The sequence below is a fragment of the Plasmodium gonderi genome, assembly GCF_002157705.1.
Source record: "Plasmodium gonderi DNA, contig: Pgo-contig_15, whole genome shotgun sequence".
Taxonomy (NCBI): Eukaryota; Apicomplexa; class Aconoidasida; order Haemosporida; family Plasmodiidae; genus Plasmodium; species Plasmodium gonderi.
The window spans coordinates 9,718-31,341 of NW_021628953.1; the positions used below are offsets into that span (position 1 = coordinate 9,718).

Here is a 21,624-nt window from a genome sequence, read left to right on the forward strand (position 1 = left end):
ATTTTATATTTCTATTTTAGAATATATTATATATTGAATTCCTTGAAGGCGTAAGTTACATATATATCAAATAATTATATTACAAAGAAAATTTCATCAAATTATAAAAAATTTTCTTTAAATTATATTAAAATAGTTTTGTAGAAATAACAACTTAATATATAATAATATTTTTTAGAACATGGTACAAAACTACTTAACTAAAATCTGTAATACCCTTAATTGTAGATTTTATATATTCTATATTAAATTTAGCTTTACAAAAAATATTCCCCTCTTGGAGTACGATGTGTCTGTTATTCATTATAATAAGAATGAGGACTTGTAATCAACATTTACTAGGTCTTTTTGAAATTTTATTATAATTATATCATATTAAGAAATTAATCCTTGTTTATTATTTCAACATATAAAAATTCTGATTTATTATAATAAGAACAGGTCCAGGATACAATATAATTTATAACAATATATATTTAATGCTATATATAATGCTAACATGTGTATAATATACTCTATTTCTTGGAACATAAAAAATTATGAAATATTGTATAATATATATTTGCAAAAAATTTTTATAATATTGTTAGTATTACAGATTAATCATTGTAAAATTATTTTCAAAATGTATATGTTATAAGTTGTAGTATCAATGATATTAATAAATAGAATCATATTTATATACGATAGATAGATGGAACAAATATGTGATATAATATTATATATTTTTTTTTTCTCTTTTCTACTACTAAATAGCATATTTTATTATATATTTTTTCAGTCTTAAATATATTTATGATAGAAAAATTTTATATATTATTTTATTGAAAATATCTGTGAGATCAAATGTATGAGTCTTTTTTTTTTCTAGCCTCTATTCAGAAACTACCATGTATAATTGAAAAACATATATGCACCTCATAATAAGCATTAAAATATCTTTTTTTTCCATACAGATTTTTAAACAGTCTAATAATAATAATATATAAATAATTAATAATGATATATTTATTTTATCCTACTAATGGTTAAGAAAATTTTCTCTTGTATATACTCACGGATTAAAAATGCAGAATGACATTAATTTATACAATATATATATAAAGAAACATTAAATTTAGTTCATAATCATAAGAAAATCATTAAATATAATCTAAAAAAAAAAAAATACATTTTATAATTAAGTGTACATACCATAAATCATTCCTAAATACACAATTATATATTAATCTGCAATAATTTTATTTTGTATTATCATTATTTTATAAATAATTATAATTACAGATTTATGTCAGAAATTTCAAATATATATATATTTCGAGGTATCTAAATATATTTTCATTATACATATGTAGTCCTAGTATATTAGTTTTGAAGGTATATATGAAATGTATTATAGCTATTATTTATATATTGTATAGAACATCGTATCCTTATTTACATCAACGTGAATGCCTAATAGCAATGTAATTCTTCCTAAAGCTTTACATATTTATCTGCAAACTATACATGCTCTAATTTTTATTTTCTAATGATTATGAATTAGTCAGTACAAAAAATAAATAAATAACTACAAAAACTTATAATTATCTAAAGAATTATACACTTCTTATTTTTTTTATACTGCTTATTGAATGTAAACTATATATAAAAAATATACACTTTTAATTTTAGCGATACAATTATTTTGAGAACAGAATAATAAATTCTTTTAATATAGTATGATCTAACATTATTACAAGAATGCATGATATTCATACATATTTTATGAAATAATATATATGTTGTTTAATAAAGTACAATTATGGAAACGTCATTAAGAATCATAGCGCAACATGTGATAAAATAATTATATATTTATCCCTTTTTTTCATGGCATAAATGCTGAATTTTTAGTATTTCTTTTACTGATGTGTATCCTAGTATATCATACATTAATACTATATAATGTTGAACTTTTCTACAAACATTATTATATGAAATTAAATTTTCTCATTGTTTTTTATCACTTCAGGTATTCAAAAAAATATATGAATTGACATTTTAGTTCTATTACTTTATAATAGTTTTGATGAACTTTTATAAAACGTAATAATAATATTATTGTATCACAAGTTCATATTTATATAAGTTATATAATGCACGTAAACTATAAAGTTTATACATATATAATCATTTGTATTGTTTTTATTTCTTATAATAACATAATTGTTTTTTACAAGATCAATTTATATTAACACAAGGATATTTGTATTAATATATATTATATTTTCTATATCTATACAAATAAAGATTATAACTGATTGCCTTTATATTGTATTATCCTATATTAGATTATTATCCAACATGATTAAGTTTATTGCGTTATTTATTTGAACTTTGATATATATTGAGATCATTAAAACTTTACATTATATAATATGAATTTTGTGATTGCATGTATTTGGTTTGAATTTAAAATAGCCAAACAAATTATTTGACTTTTTATTCAGCGATAAAAATTTTAATTTTCTATTGTCTTACATTATCACACTAAAAATATGTTTATATGTCTTTTTCTTCGAATTTAATCAATGAATATATAAGAAGTAATCTCCTAAAAATGTCATTCGTGAATTATTAATATAACTTGAGAACTTAAATCTGAAGTAAATTCTTTGAAGCATGGTAAATAAGATAATTATATAATAACCTTTAAATGTATAACTTATTTTTTTTTTTATTTGTTTATATGTTGTATAATGAGAACTAAAAGTGCGATAAAGAATCATATAAATAAGCATAATTTTCTATATGAATTTATTTATAATATATTTACCATTAATTGGAAAATGTATATATTAATAAAAATTCAAAATATTTTTGATATGTTTTGATGTATTATTTGTGTGATTAAAACACTCTAAAAATATTTTTTTAAGTGTCTAAAAGTTATATATATATACGAATGAAAAAATGAGGAACTTTTTAATATATAATTTTATAATAAATATTTTTAACAGTAAAATGTTGCATATTTTTTCTTATATAATATTAACTATTTTTACAATATCAATTTTTTTTATTTATTTACTGGATGATTTACTTACTTTTTAAAAAAAGTTTTCATTAAAGAACTTATTAGTTCCTATAAATTTATTTTAACACAAAAAATGGTAATGTACTATATCCATCTGTACATTTTTTTTTCATTCTAAAAATAATTTCCTTTGTAACCTAATATTCAATAAAACATTTATTCTCCTCATATATAATTATAACTTCCTATGCTTCTATTGTATCAATAATACCTATGTATGATTTTTATTTAATACAAGTTAATTTAATGATATCAGAAAGCTAATAAGTAAATTATAATGGTTTATTTAAAAACGAAACAATTATTTTTAATGAAAAAGAATAACATAAAATGACATGACTTATAGAAATAATTTTAAATATAATATAAATGTATGGAAAGTACTAAGGGATATCATATTGTTTTATATTAATATGATTATAGTATTATTATGATTTTTATATTTATGATAATGTTTTCATTACAATATAAATATAAATTAAGATAAATATATAATTTTTTGGATTCATATTATTGCTTATAAAAAAATATTTATTTATAAGATTTCTATAAAATAACTAAAATGAAGATATTAAAAATTAGGAAATATTTTAAGCACTAACAAAATTATACATGTAAGAAAATAATTAAACAATATTATATAATTCTATATTACCAAATAATCATTCCATTTATATAAAAATATAACACAAATAGATGTGTTCTTTATTTAATATTATTTCTGTCGTCATATAAGTACGTTACATAATTTAAGAACGTATATAATTTAAATAAAATCCCTGGAATCTTAAACATAATATATCATTTTTTTTATAATATAAAAATTGTAAAAATGTGATAGTGCTATTATATTAATACTTATGTTTATTCTTATATTTGAAAATATGAGCTAATAATTGATGCAGAAATTAAGTAATTATTACCTTTGAATATATATCTAATTACATATAATAACAGAAGTTAATCCATAATAAAAAAAAAAGTTCCTCAATTATTATAGGTAGAAAATATATATACATATTAAAAATACAAGAATTATTAATGTACGCAAATGAGAACAAATATGTAAAGTTAGTATATATTCCAAATGTATTGGAATACAAAGAATATATAAATAAATATATTTTTTTTAAAAATATAAATCATAATTATAGCATGGATATAATATCATAAATATATACAATAATACTAATATATATAATAATAAATTATATATTTTAATTATAAAAAGTAATTATATTTATGTATTTTTATCAATTTTAATATAATAATGTAATTATTCATAGATATAAATAAAAGAAAAGAGTATATGGTCATTTTTTTAAAAATTTACTCATGAAAACATGTTATTTGAAATATAAATTATAGCATATCTACCTCAATATATAATTTATAAATATTAATATATGCTGTTTATTCACTAAAACAAAAATGGAATCCCAAGCACTAAAATAATAAACTATGAACCATGACATATCCTGGATTCCCTAGTGCATGCTTTTTGATATATGATCATTTGGATTGTTTTATATTATAAACAGGTTTATGTTTTTTATTTATTCCTTAAAATAATTATAAATACATACAGCATATCAGAAATTTTTACTACCAAATAATGATTAGATTAAAAATTAATAATACCTTCCTTTCTATTTTTTTTTTCTATGTATTGTATAATTTTTATAAAGAGTAAATAATATTCCCTAATATTATGTATAAATCGGTTTAATATTTGGTATTTTACTTTAGTAAAATTCAGTAATATTTTTAATTAATATGAAAAAAGAGGTAATCATACTAAATTTTACGCGCTCTATTGATGGATATAAATATTATTATAACAATTGGTATATTATAACAATTTTCAATATAAATGTACATTGGTTTTATATAATTTTTTTCACAAGTACATGGTTTTTGTAAGACTATTATTTTTATATTATATTAGTATTATCCGTTATGTTCGTTATTTCCTAATTGTGCAACTGTTACAAAAAATGTTCATATATATAAAATTCAATCAAAATATGACTGTAAAATTATTAAACAAATCATTTAGATGTAACTGTTTCTGATGCTGAAGATACATGCTGTCAATCTATGAAATATTTGTATGTAATGTATACCGAAGAAAATATACATCATAGCAAAATATATTTTTTAAATACTTGTATTTTTGTCTACATAATATAAAATTATAGGTGGAAAAGTTAATGTAGTTATCTAAAATTTTTATAAGCGATTGATTAAAATAGCTAATTCTTCCTCTGATTTAAAGGGTTTTTTTGATAATGAGCAAAAATATAATATTTATGTTTATTTAGAAATATTCAAAGATCTATACGACTATAATGTAAGTATTGATAACATAAAAAATCCTCGTAGCAGTGAGTGTAATAATGAAAAAATTCAATTCTGTAAAAAAATGTGAAGACATATATAATCACCTCAGGAAGGAATGAGAAACAATGTATAGTTCAGGTTCATACAGTGCAATAAAAATTATCAGAAATAAACTTAAGAATTAAAATTTAAGCACTGAATGTAATATATATATAACCGAAATATTAAATTCTTTTCAAAAACAAACATTACTAAATTTTGCTTCCTTGCCTATTTTTATAATATTAGTAATATTATGTGTCTTTTTTTTTTATCTACAAGGTAAATTATGTGTATATTTTAACTATACAATAATTGTTAAAATATCGTCAAACTATATATACGTAACTAAAAAATTATATTTTCAGCTTAATATATCTTTTTTTATTAATTCATTCCATATAGCTTATATTTGCAGACTTATATGAAAATGGTAAGTAAATTATTTAAAAATACAGATGAAGAATACGATATATGCAATCATATAAAACATATGGAAATAATTCATGGAATAGGAGATATAATGTGTTATATAATTTTTCCTAGTTATACGATTGTATATATAATTACAAGGATATATTTCATTTACATAACATAAAAAAAGAAGAAATTAAATTTTTCAGAGTTTGATTCTATTAATATTTCCATATAAGAATGAAAGAGAAATTAAAATATAGAAATACATTGATTAACAGGTAAATTTAATATAGTAATGCTTCAATACAATGAACTCAGGATGTTACAAATATTATTTATTTTATGAAGAATGACTAAAAATAAAATTCATATATCTTATAAACTTATCTTTTTAATATTTTGTATTTTGATTGAAAATAATTTTTTGTTTTTATTTAACAATATCTCATAAATATTTAATGCAAACTGAAATAAGAGATTTACATATATATCATACTATTCAATTATATTACATTATATAAAAATGTATATTCAATTACGAAATCAAAAAAGACGAAAACTTATTTTTTTAATATTCATATGATGTCTTTTTTGATAATATATCTCGTTCCCATAATTTTATGATATTTATGTGTGAAATTTTATCAAATATAAGTTAGTTAGTTATATGGTAGCACATGAGTATAAATATATCATTATTCTTATATATTTAATTATTTCATTTAATATGCCACTTTGTATTACATTTTATGTTTTTCCCATTTTATATGTATAATATAGTAAATATTAATAAATTTATATTACTAAGAACTATAATCTCTTATGTAGATTCATTGAAGTAAAAAAGAATGAAAAAATATTTTTTTTTAAGTGAGAAGTGTTATTATATATTCATACATTTCATTTATAATTTATGCTAATTTGAATAACTATACTTTATTACATAACGTATTGCTCAGTTGAAAATATTATTACATTATAGCATGATGAATATATATGTAATAATATATAAAATTTTACCATAATTACTTATTATTTCATTATATTACAAAACATCATTATATAAAACTTAATTCCAAATATTAAAATACCATGAACAAAATTTATCTATCAAACATATAATTATAAAATAAACTGTAATATGAAAATAAGAACTTATTTTTTATATTATATATATGGGTAAATAAAAAAAAATTATACTTCGTTCAAAGACATATGTATACAAATAAATTATATAATGTGCAAATATAACACCAGGCAATATTTATGGATTTCATTATAAGTTATACAATTAATATAACATTCATATTAACATTTTGTTATTTACACATTTCATTATTCATTGTTCCCCTTTTTTATTTATAATAGCCAAAGTTCTCATCCTTCACATTCTTGAGACATATCGATTTACATATAATTAAATCAAAAGAACTTTTTTTAAATGAAAAAGTGAATAAAAAACATTTCAAGAATAATTTTATATACCCATTTAATAATGCACTTCCAATATATTTTTAAATTACGAATAATGTTATATAAATACTGTGAAATACTGTCTAAATAATTATATATACACATATGTAATAACAATGTATATATATAGAAAGAATATTTGTGTTGCAATCATACAATTATTAAAATTTTTATAACTAAAAATAACATTAAAATAAAAAGTGTTTGGAATATCAATAAATTTATTTTTATCATATTTATTATAATATATAGGAATAAAGAAGCATGCGCACTAAAACATATCTTATGATTTTTTATGCATAAGTAAAGCATCTTTCTATTTAAGTACTATTGTGTAATTTATGAAATATATTATTCATTATATTACAAAAAAATTTATATTTGTGGAAATGAAGTTAGAGCGCATGTTAATTAATATGTAATATATATTTGCTATAATATGTGTAAAAATTTCAGCTTTTACATATTTGTGGTACATTAGCATAATATTTCCAAGGTTTCATCATCATATATATAATTGTATAAATTAATAATAATATATATTCTAATAAATATGATTTTTACTTATTTATATCCTTTAATCATATATAAAATTCAATTATATTATTTTATTTTTTTACGAGCAAAAGCATTGATATCCATGAGGTTAATGTGTTATACTTAATTCAAAGAATTATGAATCACATATTTATGATTAATTAAATTAAATAAGTGGTAAAACATATAATGAAAATATAATTCTTTAAAATATACTATATTTATAAAGATGATATATGTTCGACTTATTACAAATCTTTTTTTATATTGTATATTCACTTGTTAAAGATATAATTCATATTAAATAACTTTAAATGAATCATTATAGATTGATTATGTATTATTGTTTTCAATATTGAAATTTAATGTAAAACATAATACTTTTTTGATGATTTGTGTTTGATATATATTTAATATTATGTATACATATATATATGTAATATTTTATCTTATATGCAATATGCGTTCTCAGTAGTTTTCATTATGTTTTATTCTAATTGAAATAACAAAGTAAAATAAATAAAATACCTAAATTTTATAGAAAATCATTTTTAATTAATGTAAGATGAAAATAATATAGTTATTTATTATGTTCTAAAATTAATACATTAATGCTGTTGTTCATTGCATATTATATATTTATATATACTATAAAAATATATAGCTCATTAGAGACACGAATTGACGAATAATAATATGTAATGGATAATGATATTATTTATATTATATTTACATCCGAATGAAAGCATAATATTTTTGCATTTAACAGAAATGAAACTTTTCAATTGAATAAACATATGCAAAAAAATTTGTTCCTTATAATTATTTATTCCTTACAATAATATTAAAATCTATAAAGAAAAGTGTATATAAAAAACTTTACAATATTAGGCCATTGTTTTAGGTTATGTATCAAAAGATGATACATGCAACGCATATAAGTATAAATGACTTTGAGTATCAATATAGAGCCATTATAATAAAATAAACACAAAACATATAATCATAATACATGAATCCTGAAAAATATTTGTGAAATTATATAAACAGTGAAAACAAATAATACATGTATGTAATAAATATGATGCAATAATTTAATACATATATATGTAAAAAAAAATAATACAACTGATACATAAATTAGATTTTATAATTCATCAGAACTAAATTTAATACAGTATATATAATAAAATTAAAATATATTTATATATTTTAACACTGTTAGTTTAGGAATTATTAATATTTAATGAAATACATAAAAAAACAGAAATCTCTTATATAGCAGAAAATATTATTTAGGATCATATAAATTAATATAAGTCAAATGAATAATCTTCCTTCTTTTTACATGTAAAAAGAAGAAGCATAAGTCAAGAATATTTGTGTGAGTATATAAACGTTTTTCAAAAAAAAAAATAAAATAAAAAAATAAAAAATTTAATTCCGTGCCAATATACATAAATTCAAAAATAGTATATTATCTCACTGAAATATTATTTTATTAAATTGATATATTATTATTTTTTTTTATTTTATATTGTCTATGAATTTTTTTTTTTTTCATGATATATTTGATGGAAAAATTCTGAAAATATTTTGATTACATTATTCTATATGTGTTTAAAGAAATAATTTTTATGAAATACATAATTAATCGTCAAGATAATGGGAACTATATAAGACATTATAATTATTATTGCAATATATATTGTTATAAATTTCTGAGTTTTCCAATTTTCTACATTTTTTCTTGAGACCAGGACAAATATTTATTATCTTTTTAATTTCACGATGTAATAATGAATTATATGGCAGGAACTAATTTGTAATAAAAAATATTTTATATTAAAAATATATTATTATTATTATTATAATTTTTTTTTATTTTTTAAATATTTTATTATATAATTACATATATCGACATCATATTTAACCTTATAAATTATAAATAATAAAGCTGTTATTATTAATATTAGAAAAGATGATATTATAGCAGTTTTTGATTTATTAATTTGGGCAGAAGGTAACATTATATTCTCAAAATTTTCAGAAGGCCATGTTCTGAATTTTAGTTTATCACAATCATTTGATAAATTTAATGCATTGTATTTATTTTTATAACTTTTTAATATTTTACAAAAATGTTCATCCCAATTATTCACACATAACTTATGTCCGCGAATGTATATATCAGCACATTCGTCTGCACAATCGCACTTTCTTTTAATATTACAAGATGTAAAAGTAGAGTTTTTTATATCATTAAGTTTCTTGCTGATATCACATATATCTGTGATTAGTTTCAATTCATTATCAAATATGCTTTCTCTAAAAGGATCTGTACAAGAATCAAACAAACCACCACTTTTATATACATTAAGAATTTCATGGTAGAATTCTTTGATGTAGTTCCTACATTTTGCCGATTTTAGGTGATGCTTATATATCCAGTAATACAAGTATCTAAAGTGGTTTTCTTTTGGAGTATTTTGCATATCACTGCATATATTATATAAATATCTCATCGCTTGAGGGCATAATTTGTCTTTATCATATATTTTAACAGTATCGAATTGTTTATTAAACTTCAGACATTGACCATACCAATTATCACGTTTCAGATTCGTACTATTTCTATCCATAATAATTTCGTATTCCGAAAAAGCAGTATATAATGTATTAAACTAAAAAAAAAATATATAACACTATTTAAATGAATACATTAAGCTAAGTTTTATTTTAAAATATATATATATGAATGGGAATTTTAAAAATTTTTAACACTGCATTATGCATTATAAGAACTAAGAATTACATGTACTTTTCTCACCTTAGATGACATTATATTATTTAAATGTTAAAAAAATATACGATAATATAATATATTGGCACAGAAATATACACGTTAAAATTGTAAAAAATAATGCATGAATATACAAGGTTTTTTGTTATAATTTTTATTTTCCGACAAATTTTGAATGAATTAGAGTTCTTATCAATTACATTTTAATACAAACAATACTAGTAATAATTTGTGAAAAATAATATATTTTTTATATATATTAATAAGAAAAATGTATCCAAATATATTTTGAAAAATAGTTCGCTTTGCTAAATTAAATATATTACAATACGCTAAGATTTTATATAATTATTATATAATTTGTTTAACACATTTATAAAAAAATTGATATAATGCGAATCAAGAACTTTATCTTTAATATATACATGTACATATGTTATTTTCTTATTTTTTATACATAATATAATAAAAAATATAATTCAGTAGGAAAAATAGAAGATTCAGGAATAACGAACTTCCTTGATATGTTAATTAGTTCATTCACATATATAATAAATTAGGAAAATTTTATTATATAATATATTTAATAAAAAAGAATAACGTATATATGTGACAATCTTTTAGGGTTCATGGATTTTGTATTAGGGATTATATTTTCATATTAGTGCATTTACAGAATGTGTTAATTTTTATAAATTATGTATTTTTTATATGCATTATATTTAATTTTTCAGAATATATCATTTTCATATTAATATATTTAAAATGATGAAATGTTTTTTTTTTTTTTTTTTTTTATCTATGTATAATTGTATTATTTTATTAATATTTGATAAGATTATGATAAATATAATTTTTTTTGTTTTTAGTATTCATAACATATTGTGTTATTTTTTTTGAGGTTATTATATTTTTATAGGATATATTATTAATCATATGATATCAGATAATTTTATTATATTACAAAGCATATATATTTTAATTTTTTTTATACCAAAATTTTTTTGAAACATATAGGAAAAGTTTATATTAGTTTTCATTTTTTATACCTTATTAATTTCTGTATATTTTATTATATATACTCATTTCATATTTACAAAAATTATTAAACTCTTTTTTTCTATTGAATATTAATTGCAGTTATAATTTTGTATTATATATGTATTCAATGAAACAAGTTACATTTTTTGAGCATTAAATATAATATTATATTTTTCAACAAATATGTGTAAGGAAAAGTAAATATATAATGGATTTATAATATTATTACAATTATACTATTTTGAAATGTGTGATATATTATGCATGTACTCATTTTCATGCATTTTGTAATTATTATTTATGTTATTAAATTTTGCATTATACTTATACGACAGTACAAATAAATTTAAATAATCCTCATTCTTAAGATTGTTCTATTGATATATATATATATATATAATTATCATATCATATTATAAAACAAATATTATATAGTTTTATAATATAATATGATAATCTTATTAGTATTTAATTTGTGCACTAATTTTTAATGATTTATTTCTAGTTATTTTTTAGTTAACACATGTATACATATTTTTTACAACCAACAAATATAATACAATAAGGTTACTTATCTATTTTAACTTATATTTAGTTTATAATGAATACATAATTACAAGCGTGAAAAATTAAAATAATCATAGAATAATATTAATATAAAATATTACATCTACCTTAATGCACGCCAAAAATATTTTTATATTTAAGATTTCTTATTTATGTTATACATTTCTTAAATTATATTTTGTTTTGTGAAAAATATATTAACATTTTTATGTATCACATTACAGATTAGTTATTAAATTTCAGCAATTAATCAATTAACTAGCATTTCATACAAACGATGTTTAAGCACTTCATATATAATGAAAGCAAAGAAAAAATAATGATATATGGAATGGATGAATATTTTGTTATATATTAGCTTTAATTGAAATTTTAATTAAGATGAATATAATATATATAAATAATGATCTAACAATTTTATATATTTTTTACAAATACATTTATTTGAACTAGTGTTATGCTAAATAAAACATTTGTTCTTAAGTAAATAATAATTAAATATCTGAAAATTAGATAATTCAAGTGTAGTTCATATTTTATGAGAAATATATAAAATTTATGATTTACTCCTTTTATTATAAAATTAAATATTATATGCCACATTATTTTATTTTAATATATATATATAATCCTTTAGGTACATTGAAAATTATGTGCGTTTCTATATTCCCAAAATAATTAAAAAAAATATGTCCTAAATAACTTGAATTATTATTATTATTTTCCGTTAACAAAAAATAATAAATGTATAATAAATATATTCTAATACAAGCGTAAACCTACATATATAAATATTTTACACACTCTTAATACTCCCTTAAAAAAAATATGAAATATAAAAAATTAAATTACACCATTATATTTATGTGTTATTTTGCATATATCATATAGTGCATACCTTAATGAAATTACCCATATATCTGACTGCTTATATTATTAATAATACATGATAGATATTTATTAAGATATTATTTCTTAAATGTTCATTGCTCATGTATGCTTAAAAAGACATTAAAAAAATATTTTTGGTCTAATAATGCAAAATAAACAAAAATGCATGTTTTGTAATTTTATAAAAGGTCAAATAACTGGAGTACATAATTATAATTCAAATGAAATATATAGAACGATATCATTAGTTTTATCTAATGTTCTAATTACTTCGCACATATCAATGATCATAAAAATAAATAATTAAGAATATTGAATATTAACATAATACCAGATAGATTAAAATAGTGAAAATATTTATAACCTTTTTTATATTGTTATAGATGATATAATATATATTATACTAAATAAAAATATATCAAAAAAGCATGATGCCGTAAAGAATAAATATTCTATTATAAGAAATAAATACAGTATAAAAAGTGATAACTTCTCTAGCATAATTAAGTGCATTATAAAGCAAATCTCTTATAAACATGCATAGTGTATATAGATATACAACTATTAAATTTCATATCGCTTCACCAAAAGTATTATAAGTGAAAAGCAATAAATATTAATATATTCAATTTTTTTAGGGCACAGGAATTTAGGATGTAGGTTTTCGGGTTCGGGCTTTAGGTTTTAGGTTTTCTGATTTTAGGGTAAACGGTTTATTTTTCATTTATTGTTCTTTAGGGTTTATTTATTTTTAGTTATATTTGTCCGATTTCACTCCTTAGTGTTTAATTTTTATGTTTTGGGGTTCAGCTTCTATGTTCTGTTTTTTTGTTATAGGTATCATTGTTATATTTTTTATATTTTGTGTTCTATTTTGTTTTTTTTTTATTTATATTTTATGATATTAATTTTATTTTTGTATTATTATTCATGTTTATTATTATATATAAATGTTTTTATGCGTTTATGCTTCAGTTATTATTATTTTTTGTATAATTATATATATATATATATTGTTTTATATGAAAATATATATATGTTATTTTTTTTTAATGCTTAATAATGTAATTTAATATTTTTAGTTATTTTTTTTGACGTTTTTATAATAGTAGTGTAGTTATATTATTTACATGTTTTTTATATAGTAATTATTCCTATATATAATAGGTTGCGTTAATATTATATTGTTTTAAAAAAAATTTTTTTTCAAAATGTATACATATATTATTTATTTTCTTATGTAAATGAGCAGTTCATATACATTTATTATGGAAATTTAATGATTGAAGAATATAAAACGTATATAATATATTTTTAAGGCTACAAAAAATAATATTCCTTAATATATAATTATGGTATGAGTAGTATTTGTTATAATATACACTTTCCTATTAATGAGAATATATATATATTCAATATATTATCATATTATCTTTTTATAATAATATGCATTATATATGTTTCATATAATATAACACAAAAATTTATAAATATTATACATTAATTTTTTATATTCAATACTTTTCTTTGATGTGTATTTGATATTATCTCTAACTTTAATGGATAAATATGTATACATTTAGATTGTAAGAAAAGCATAAAGCATAGGGGAATCATGTAAGAAAATACTAAAAATATATTTACTATGATATGCGGATAATGAAATATTAATAAATAATAGCAGCATGTGATCAGATGTTTGTGGTTACCTGAAACTCTTTTCTATAATAAGTAGTATATATAATTTAATCTAATTATATTTAACAATGCAAAGGACAACTCTTTTAAAAATATGATAATTCGTACCAAAGTTAATATTTGATATAGAAGAAATATTTAAAAACAAAGCGAAAAATATTAAATTCAACATTTATAAAATATTGTGAGACTGAAAAATATTTCATTGGTTTTTTATATTTTATAAGTATAATAATTTTGTATTCACCACAACAAAAAAAAAATGTGCTTTTTTTTTAATCGTTTTTACAATGTTGATACTTGCACTGGGATGTTTAAAGAAGATTTACACATATTATAATAATTCATCACATGAAATAAATAAAGAAAAAAATATATAAATAAACAATTGCTTACAACGAAAAAAAAGGATATAAACATATTATATGTTATAATGCATTTGTTTTTCGAATAATTAACTTATTTATAGTAAAGCTTCGAGAATTAGTATAATAAATTTGTAAGCACTTAAGTCTCATAATATTAAAACACATACAGAAGATCATGAAAAAACAATAGGAAATAAAAAATTAATCAAATCTATGCATACATAATAAATACAAATAAACATATCAATATTAATATTTTACAAAAATCATGATATATATAGAAAATAAATGAATATAATATGTTCAATTAAAATGCCAATTTTCAAATTTTACTTGGATTAATACCTAAACATATATTTTCTCTATTTACTTATACATAATATAGTGTTTTATAACTTAGAGACTACATGTACATGAAAAGCACTGTATATTAAAAGTGGATATGGATGACACTTACCCATTTTGTCTTTATCCATAGTTTATTGAAGAAAGAGATGCATTTTATATATTAATAGAATATTTATTTTGAAATTTTTAACTTCTATATAGAAAAATTAATATGAGCTTTTTACTATAATTATTACAATACATTTATATGGATACATTATATAAAAATTTTTGCATATAATTTGTTTAATGCTACTTATTTTGGTTTAATCAAATAATAGCAATGCTTAATATATATAATTGTAGATTTAGACTTTATTATAAAAAATGTGGTGTCTACTTTTCATAGTAGCACTTCTCACATTTTTGTACGATTGGAATATATTATAATCTTCATCTATATTATTCCATTTATTTCGTTTCCTTTTTAATGTTCCTTAAAAGCATGAATTATATGGGGTAAACTAGTTAATAAAAAAAATTATAAATTAAATAAATATTATATTAAAATTTTTTTTATAGTTATGTAGTAAATTTATTTTTTGCAACAAATATGTATAAATAATATAATAATTACTTTATGTAGAATAAATAAGGTTATTGATATTAATAATATCGAAAGAATTGTAATTACAATAGGAACTGATATATTATTTTTTTGGAACAAAGGTAACATTTTATATGTTAATTGGACGTAGCATTTAGTTGTACTTATTTCATTATATTTATCCCTAACATTTTTTAATTCATTACAAAAATCAGAGTAACTACTGGATTCACATGAATTCTTATATTGAAAATATAGTTGAGCGCATTTATTGACATCATTGCATTCATCATCATTATCAGAACCACTATTATTTAGATAAGTGTACATGTCATGCAGATCTTTAAGCTTTAACATTTCATCATCTGTAATAGTACTGTAATAACTTTTTACTCCTGCGGTACAATTGGTTAAATCAAGATCTTCGATCAATTTTTGATAAAGACTTTTAACTTCACTCACATATTTTTTAGTATCAGGATTATAAAAATATAGCCTATAATACAAAAATATGCAAGGGTATTCGGATAATTCATCCCTATAGTTTCTTACAACAATTTGCTGATAATATTCCACTTCTTTACATATTTTTTGAACACAATTTTTAAAACGTTTATATTTATCTTCTGAAAATGAACTACAATTGCCAGTCGTCACACTATCAATATGGTGTCTTTCATTTTCCATAATTTTTTTCAGTTCAGGAAATTTCTCTACAAATTTATACTTGAAAAAAATGAAAAATTATTTTATTATAAAAATTATAAATTACTAAAATTCTCTTTATTACTTTTATATAATAATTTTATTATGTAGTTATTTATATTATAATATTTAAGATGTACAATATTTTTAGCCATTCTTATATTTTTATATTTCTTTACAGAATGCCTCGATAGAACAATCAAATGTATGGTAATATATATAGAGTATTTAAAAATTAAAATTTATATTCTGAAATAAAAAAATTTGGTCATCTTATTTAATTATAGAACTAATATATAAAATGAAAGAACATCTTGATTATTAAATTTCACACACAAGAAAATAAATAACAATTATTGTAACATATAATATAATTATTAGTTATTTTAAGGAAAAAACATAAATATTTTTTCCTAGAATTAGAACAAAATAAAAAAAATTAGGTTGATTGTAATATTTTTTCAAAACCTTAAATTTATACATTTTTACCAATTGAATAAATTCAAGAAAAAAATATAATAATATTACATTCTATTAAAATAACTATATGAACAGTAATATTTATTATATCTCATTTACATTTTTTATAGTGATATGTATAATTTAATTAAACCTTATAAAATATTAGAACATAGAATGATTAAGGATAATTTTGTACCTAATTATTTCTTTTATGTATATAATGATGTAAGTTCATTAATTTACGTTATCATCACTTGCGAAGTACAGCTATCCATACAATTTATTAAAATCAATAATGGATGTGATAATATATAAGTCTTATAATACATTTAAAATGCAATAATATATAACATTCTAAATATTATATTTATATATTTTTTTTTAACTCATATAAGTGAAGCACATATCTATGCTGATAAGACTAATTTTTTAAGAATTTATACTCACATAACAGAATATATATATTATCGTGATACATAAACATGAATAATAAGTTATTTAAATGATTCGTATTCATTTCTATATTTTAAATTTTTATATACTTTTGATCTGTGAAATATGATCAGTTTTTATAGATATGAAATGAATATATACCATAAAACTTTGGTTTTATAATACAATGAATATATAAAATATTTTAAATCGGAATTACTCTAGAATTAATTACTCCTAATAACATTTGAATAATGTTTTATTTATGATCATCATATATATCAAAATTATTCATTATAATTATGATATATAAGGCATTTTATGTGAATATTATAATCACACAATGAATGTACATTTTATTATGTGAATATGAGCGACCTTATCATAAAAATTGTTTCTTGTATTTGATCATTAATTGTAAAAAACAATATTTTTTTAAAAAAAATTATTTTTTTTTATCCTCATTTTATCACAAAAAATTTAAGGATACAATAAATAAATTTACTTAATAAGTATATAGGGTGTTTACTCATAGTAAAATGGCGCGGTGACTAATTATCTTTTATGAAAATTTTATTTTTTGAGAGAAAAATATATTCACTATTAAGAAATATAGAATTTTATTTAACATTACTGATTTCTTTAATACTAAATTTTCTTTGCAATTTTATATATTTTTTATTATTCAAGAATTGTTACTTTTCAATAAAATAACGAATTTAGATGTATACGTTATATATGATTTTTATTAGGATTTTCACATATATAATAATGTATTCATTTATTATATATTATGTTTTCTTTGGTTTCACGTACATAAACTTATTCAACGTACATTTTTCTTTAAAATAAATATTATTATGATTATTAGTGTATAAAAATAGTCTCATGATAAAGTTTAAATTAATTTATTTAATATGACTGAATGTTGTATAATAGAGAAATATATGCATTAATTATAATTTATTTCATGGTAAATTACATAATCAAAAATATAATTAATTGTCATGATTATTGTGTAACATATTATTTTATTTCTTAAATTAATGGTGAAAGCACTTCATAGAAAAAACTATTATATATTAACTCTACAAATTATGAGAGCCTTTTACATAAATATAACATCGTAAGAGAACAATATATGTTTTTTAAAAAAATATTGAACTACGTATATAGCCTTACTTGTATAACATTCAAATGAATTCATTAAACTGTTCCAAAGAAACAAGATTCTTAAATGGACAGTATATGAGGTATGCATGAAATTACAAAACCAAAAAGAAGGAACATATTGTGTAAATACATATATGGAACTATGAAAATTCATTTCTTAATAAAAAATTATGTAAAACTCTAAACCAATATATAATGACAAATGAAAGGAAATATAAAATATATATTGAATCTATAAGTTAGATAATTAACGATTTTATAAAGAAAATGTACAGGGGAAATGGGTTTAATATATAAATATATACTGAATTCATATGCTATCTTTGGAAATGAAAAATATGTAATATATAGTGGATATAATTTTATAATATTATAAATATAATATATTCAATTCATAAAAATTATATATCATCAATATATCATCCTCTATAATTATAAGAATATTTAACATTATATAATAATATAATGTCTATGTAAAATCCTAATTCATATATCTATAATTTAATTATTATTCATATAAATACTACAAACACTAGATGTCAAATTTGCTCAATAAATATTTCTCTGTAAATTATTATTACGATAGTTATAAATCTATGTATATATGTTAAAGTAAAAAATGTATTAAAAAAATAAACTTAAATATATATAAGAATATCAGAAATAAAATATACAGAAAATAAAAACATAAAGTATTTTTCTGAAAAAATATATGGTGAAAATAGATATTTTTCCATAAATTAATAATAATATTTAGAATCCATGCCCACAATCTACTTCAATATTAAAAAACATTTTCTAATATATTCAAATATAATATTCTTTTCATTACATATTTAAAGGGAATACACCTTGATTAATAATTCTCATTTATATTCAATATCTTATTTTTTCAATTTCTTATGATGTATGACAACAATAGTGCTCATGTTTACGAAGTTTTTCATATTCATACTAAAGAAATCTTATTAAAATATATTTATAATATAATTTAATCATTTTTACTTAATTAATATATTTTATAAAGGTGTATGTTGTCTTTTACATCTATCTTTTTATAAATAAAGACATATGTTTATTTCTGACACTACCATATTTGTATACATTACATTTTTCTAACGATATATCATTTTCTCACAAATACGTATTATATAATACTATTCTTTATTAATATAAAATTTAATTTTAATTTTTTTTTTTTTTTTTGATTATATTATGTTTTACTGTTCATGATTTATTCTATAAAAGAATGTTTCTTAAATTCTTACATTTATATTTTTATTTTATTACTGCAGTTTAATATTAATGAATTTTACTTATTTTCATTTATATATATTATTATTGATATAATTTAAGACATATATATGTTATTATTATTTCATATTTCTATATTTATTATGCGACATAATTTTGAATTATCTCCCTATTTTTTTGTATAGCCCCTGTTATTGTAGATTAATGAATTATGCTTAGATACTTATACATGAAAAGGATACCTATGGAAGCTATTAATAATTCTTTTATCATAAATGAATATAAAATAAACATTAATGAACATAAAATGCATATCTAATTGTATTATGCAATACATAGTATATATTAAGAAGAAAAAGTTATGTATCATATTCAATAACACAGAACATTAATAAGTTAAAAAACATTGTACATTTATTTAATATATATTGTCTATAAGGACCATGGAAGATATATAGAATAAAAATATAGAAATATACATAAAGTATATTTTTTCTATTTTTTATTATGATTCTACATTATTTTATATAATGTTTTTATTGTTTTTTATATAAATTTATTCAAAACATATAAATTGGTTAAAATGTCTTTCCGTTCAAATTTATAAATGATCATAATTTGAACTTACTTATGAAACCTTATAATTTATAATTCTTTTAAAAATGAAATAATGCACATTTTATAGGTCTCATTTAATTAGTTTTATGTTTATATGAATGTTAAAATAGATAAAAGTGCAACGCAATAATAACAAAATGAAATAAATAAACAAGGGTGAAACGAAAATTTATATATGTATAAGGATTATTTTATAAATTTAAGGACATAAATAATTTTTATTATAGTTTTTTCAAGAAGAGTAATGTAATATTACAAAAATCTAAGAACTACTAGTTAGCATAGCGTACAGAAAGATACATATTGTACACTTTTCTATATTAATGCCTTATTATATGCTGAATAATATAACAACATGAAGTAAATCTAGGTATAGAACTGTATTACATAATTTATATTAACAAAATAGTATTATGAAATATATAAGGTAAAAAAATGCATTTCTACATATATTGTAAAATTATATTTTAGTTAAGTTCACGAATTGCAACAAAAATCACAATCCATAGATGTTCATAAGTAACGTGCTATAATACGTCATATTAAAGTATAATCTATATCATCCAGAAATGTGCCTTCAAAATGATGAATGAAAGTAAAATTAGAATTTTATAAAATATTACTAAATCAAATATAAAGTTTAATTACTGTTTAATTAAGATAACTACAATTTGTAAATGAGAATTAAAGATGCATACGTTTCCAATATATTATATATAATTTCTATAGAGAAGTGAAAAAAATAAATATATTAGAATTTTTACTCCTATTTCATAATAAAAAATATGAA

The 21,624-nt window shown here is 18.7% G+C and overlaps 2 protein-coding genes across 2 annotated transcripts; both read right to left on the reverse strand.

Annotated features, from left to right (window-relative positions):
* Window positions 1-9,538: 9,538 nt before the first annotated feature.
* PGO_000130 (variable surface protein) lies at window positions 9,539-10,730 on the reverse strand (the record flags this gene model as incomplete). Its single annotated transcript, XM_028690713.1, has 3 exons — window positions 9,539-9,706; window positions 9,823-10,572; window positions 10,719-10,730. 3 exons carry the CDS (start codon window positions 10,728-10,730, stop codon window positions 9,539-9,541), a joined length of 930 nt encoding a protein of 309 aa, XP_028546514.1.
* Window positions 10,731-15,951: 5,221 nt separating this feature from the next.
* On the reverse strand, window positions 15,952-17,050 carry PGO_000135 (variable surface protein; the record flags this gene model as incomplete). Its single annotated transcript, XM_028690714.1, has 3 exons — window positions 15,952-16,079; window positions 16,355-16,903; window positions 16,981-17,050. 3 exons carry the CDS (start codon window positions 17,048-17,050, stop codon window positions 15,952-15,954), a joined length of 747 nt encoding a protein of 248 aa, XP_028546515.1.
* Between the last annotated feature and the right edge of the window lie 4,574 nt (window positions 17,051-21,624).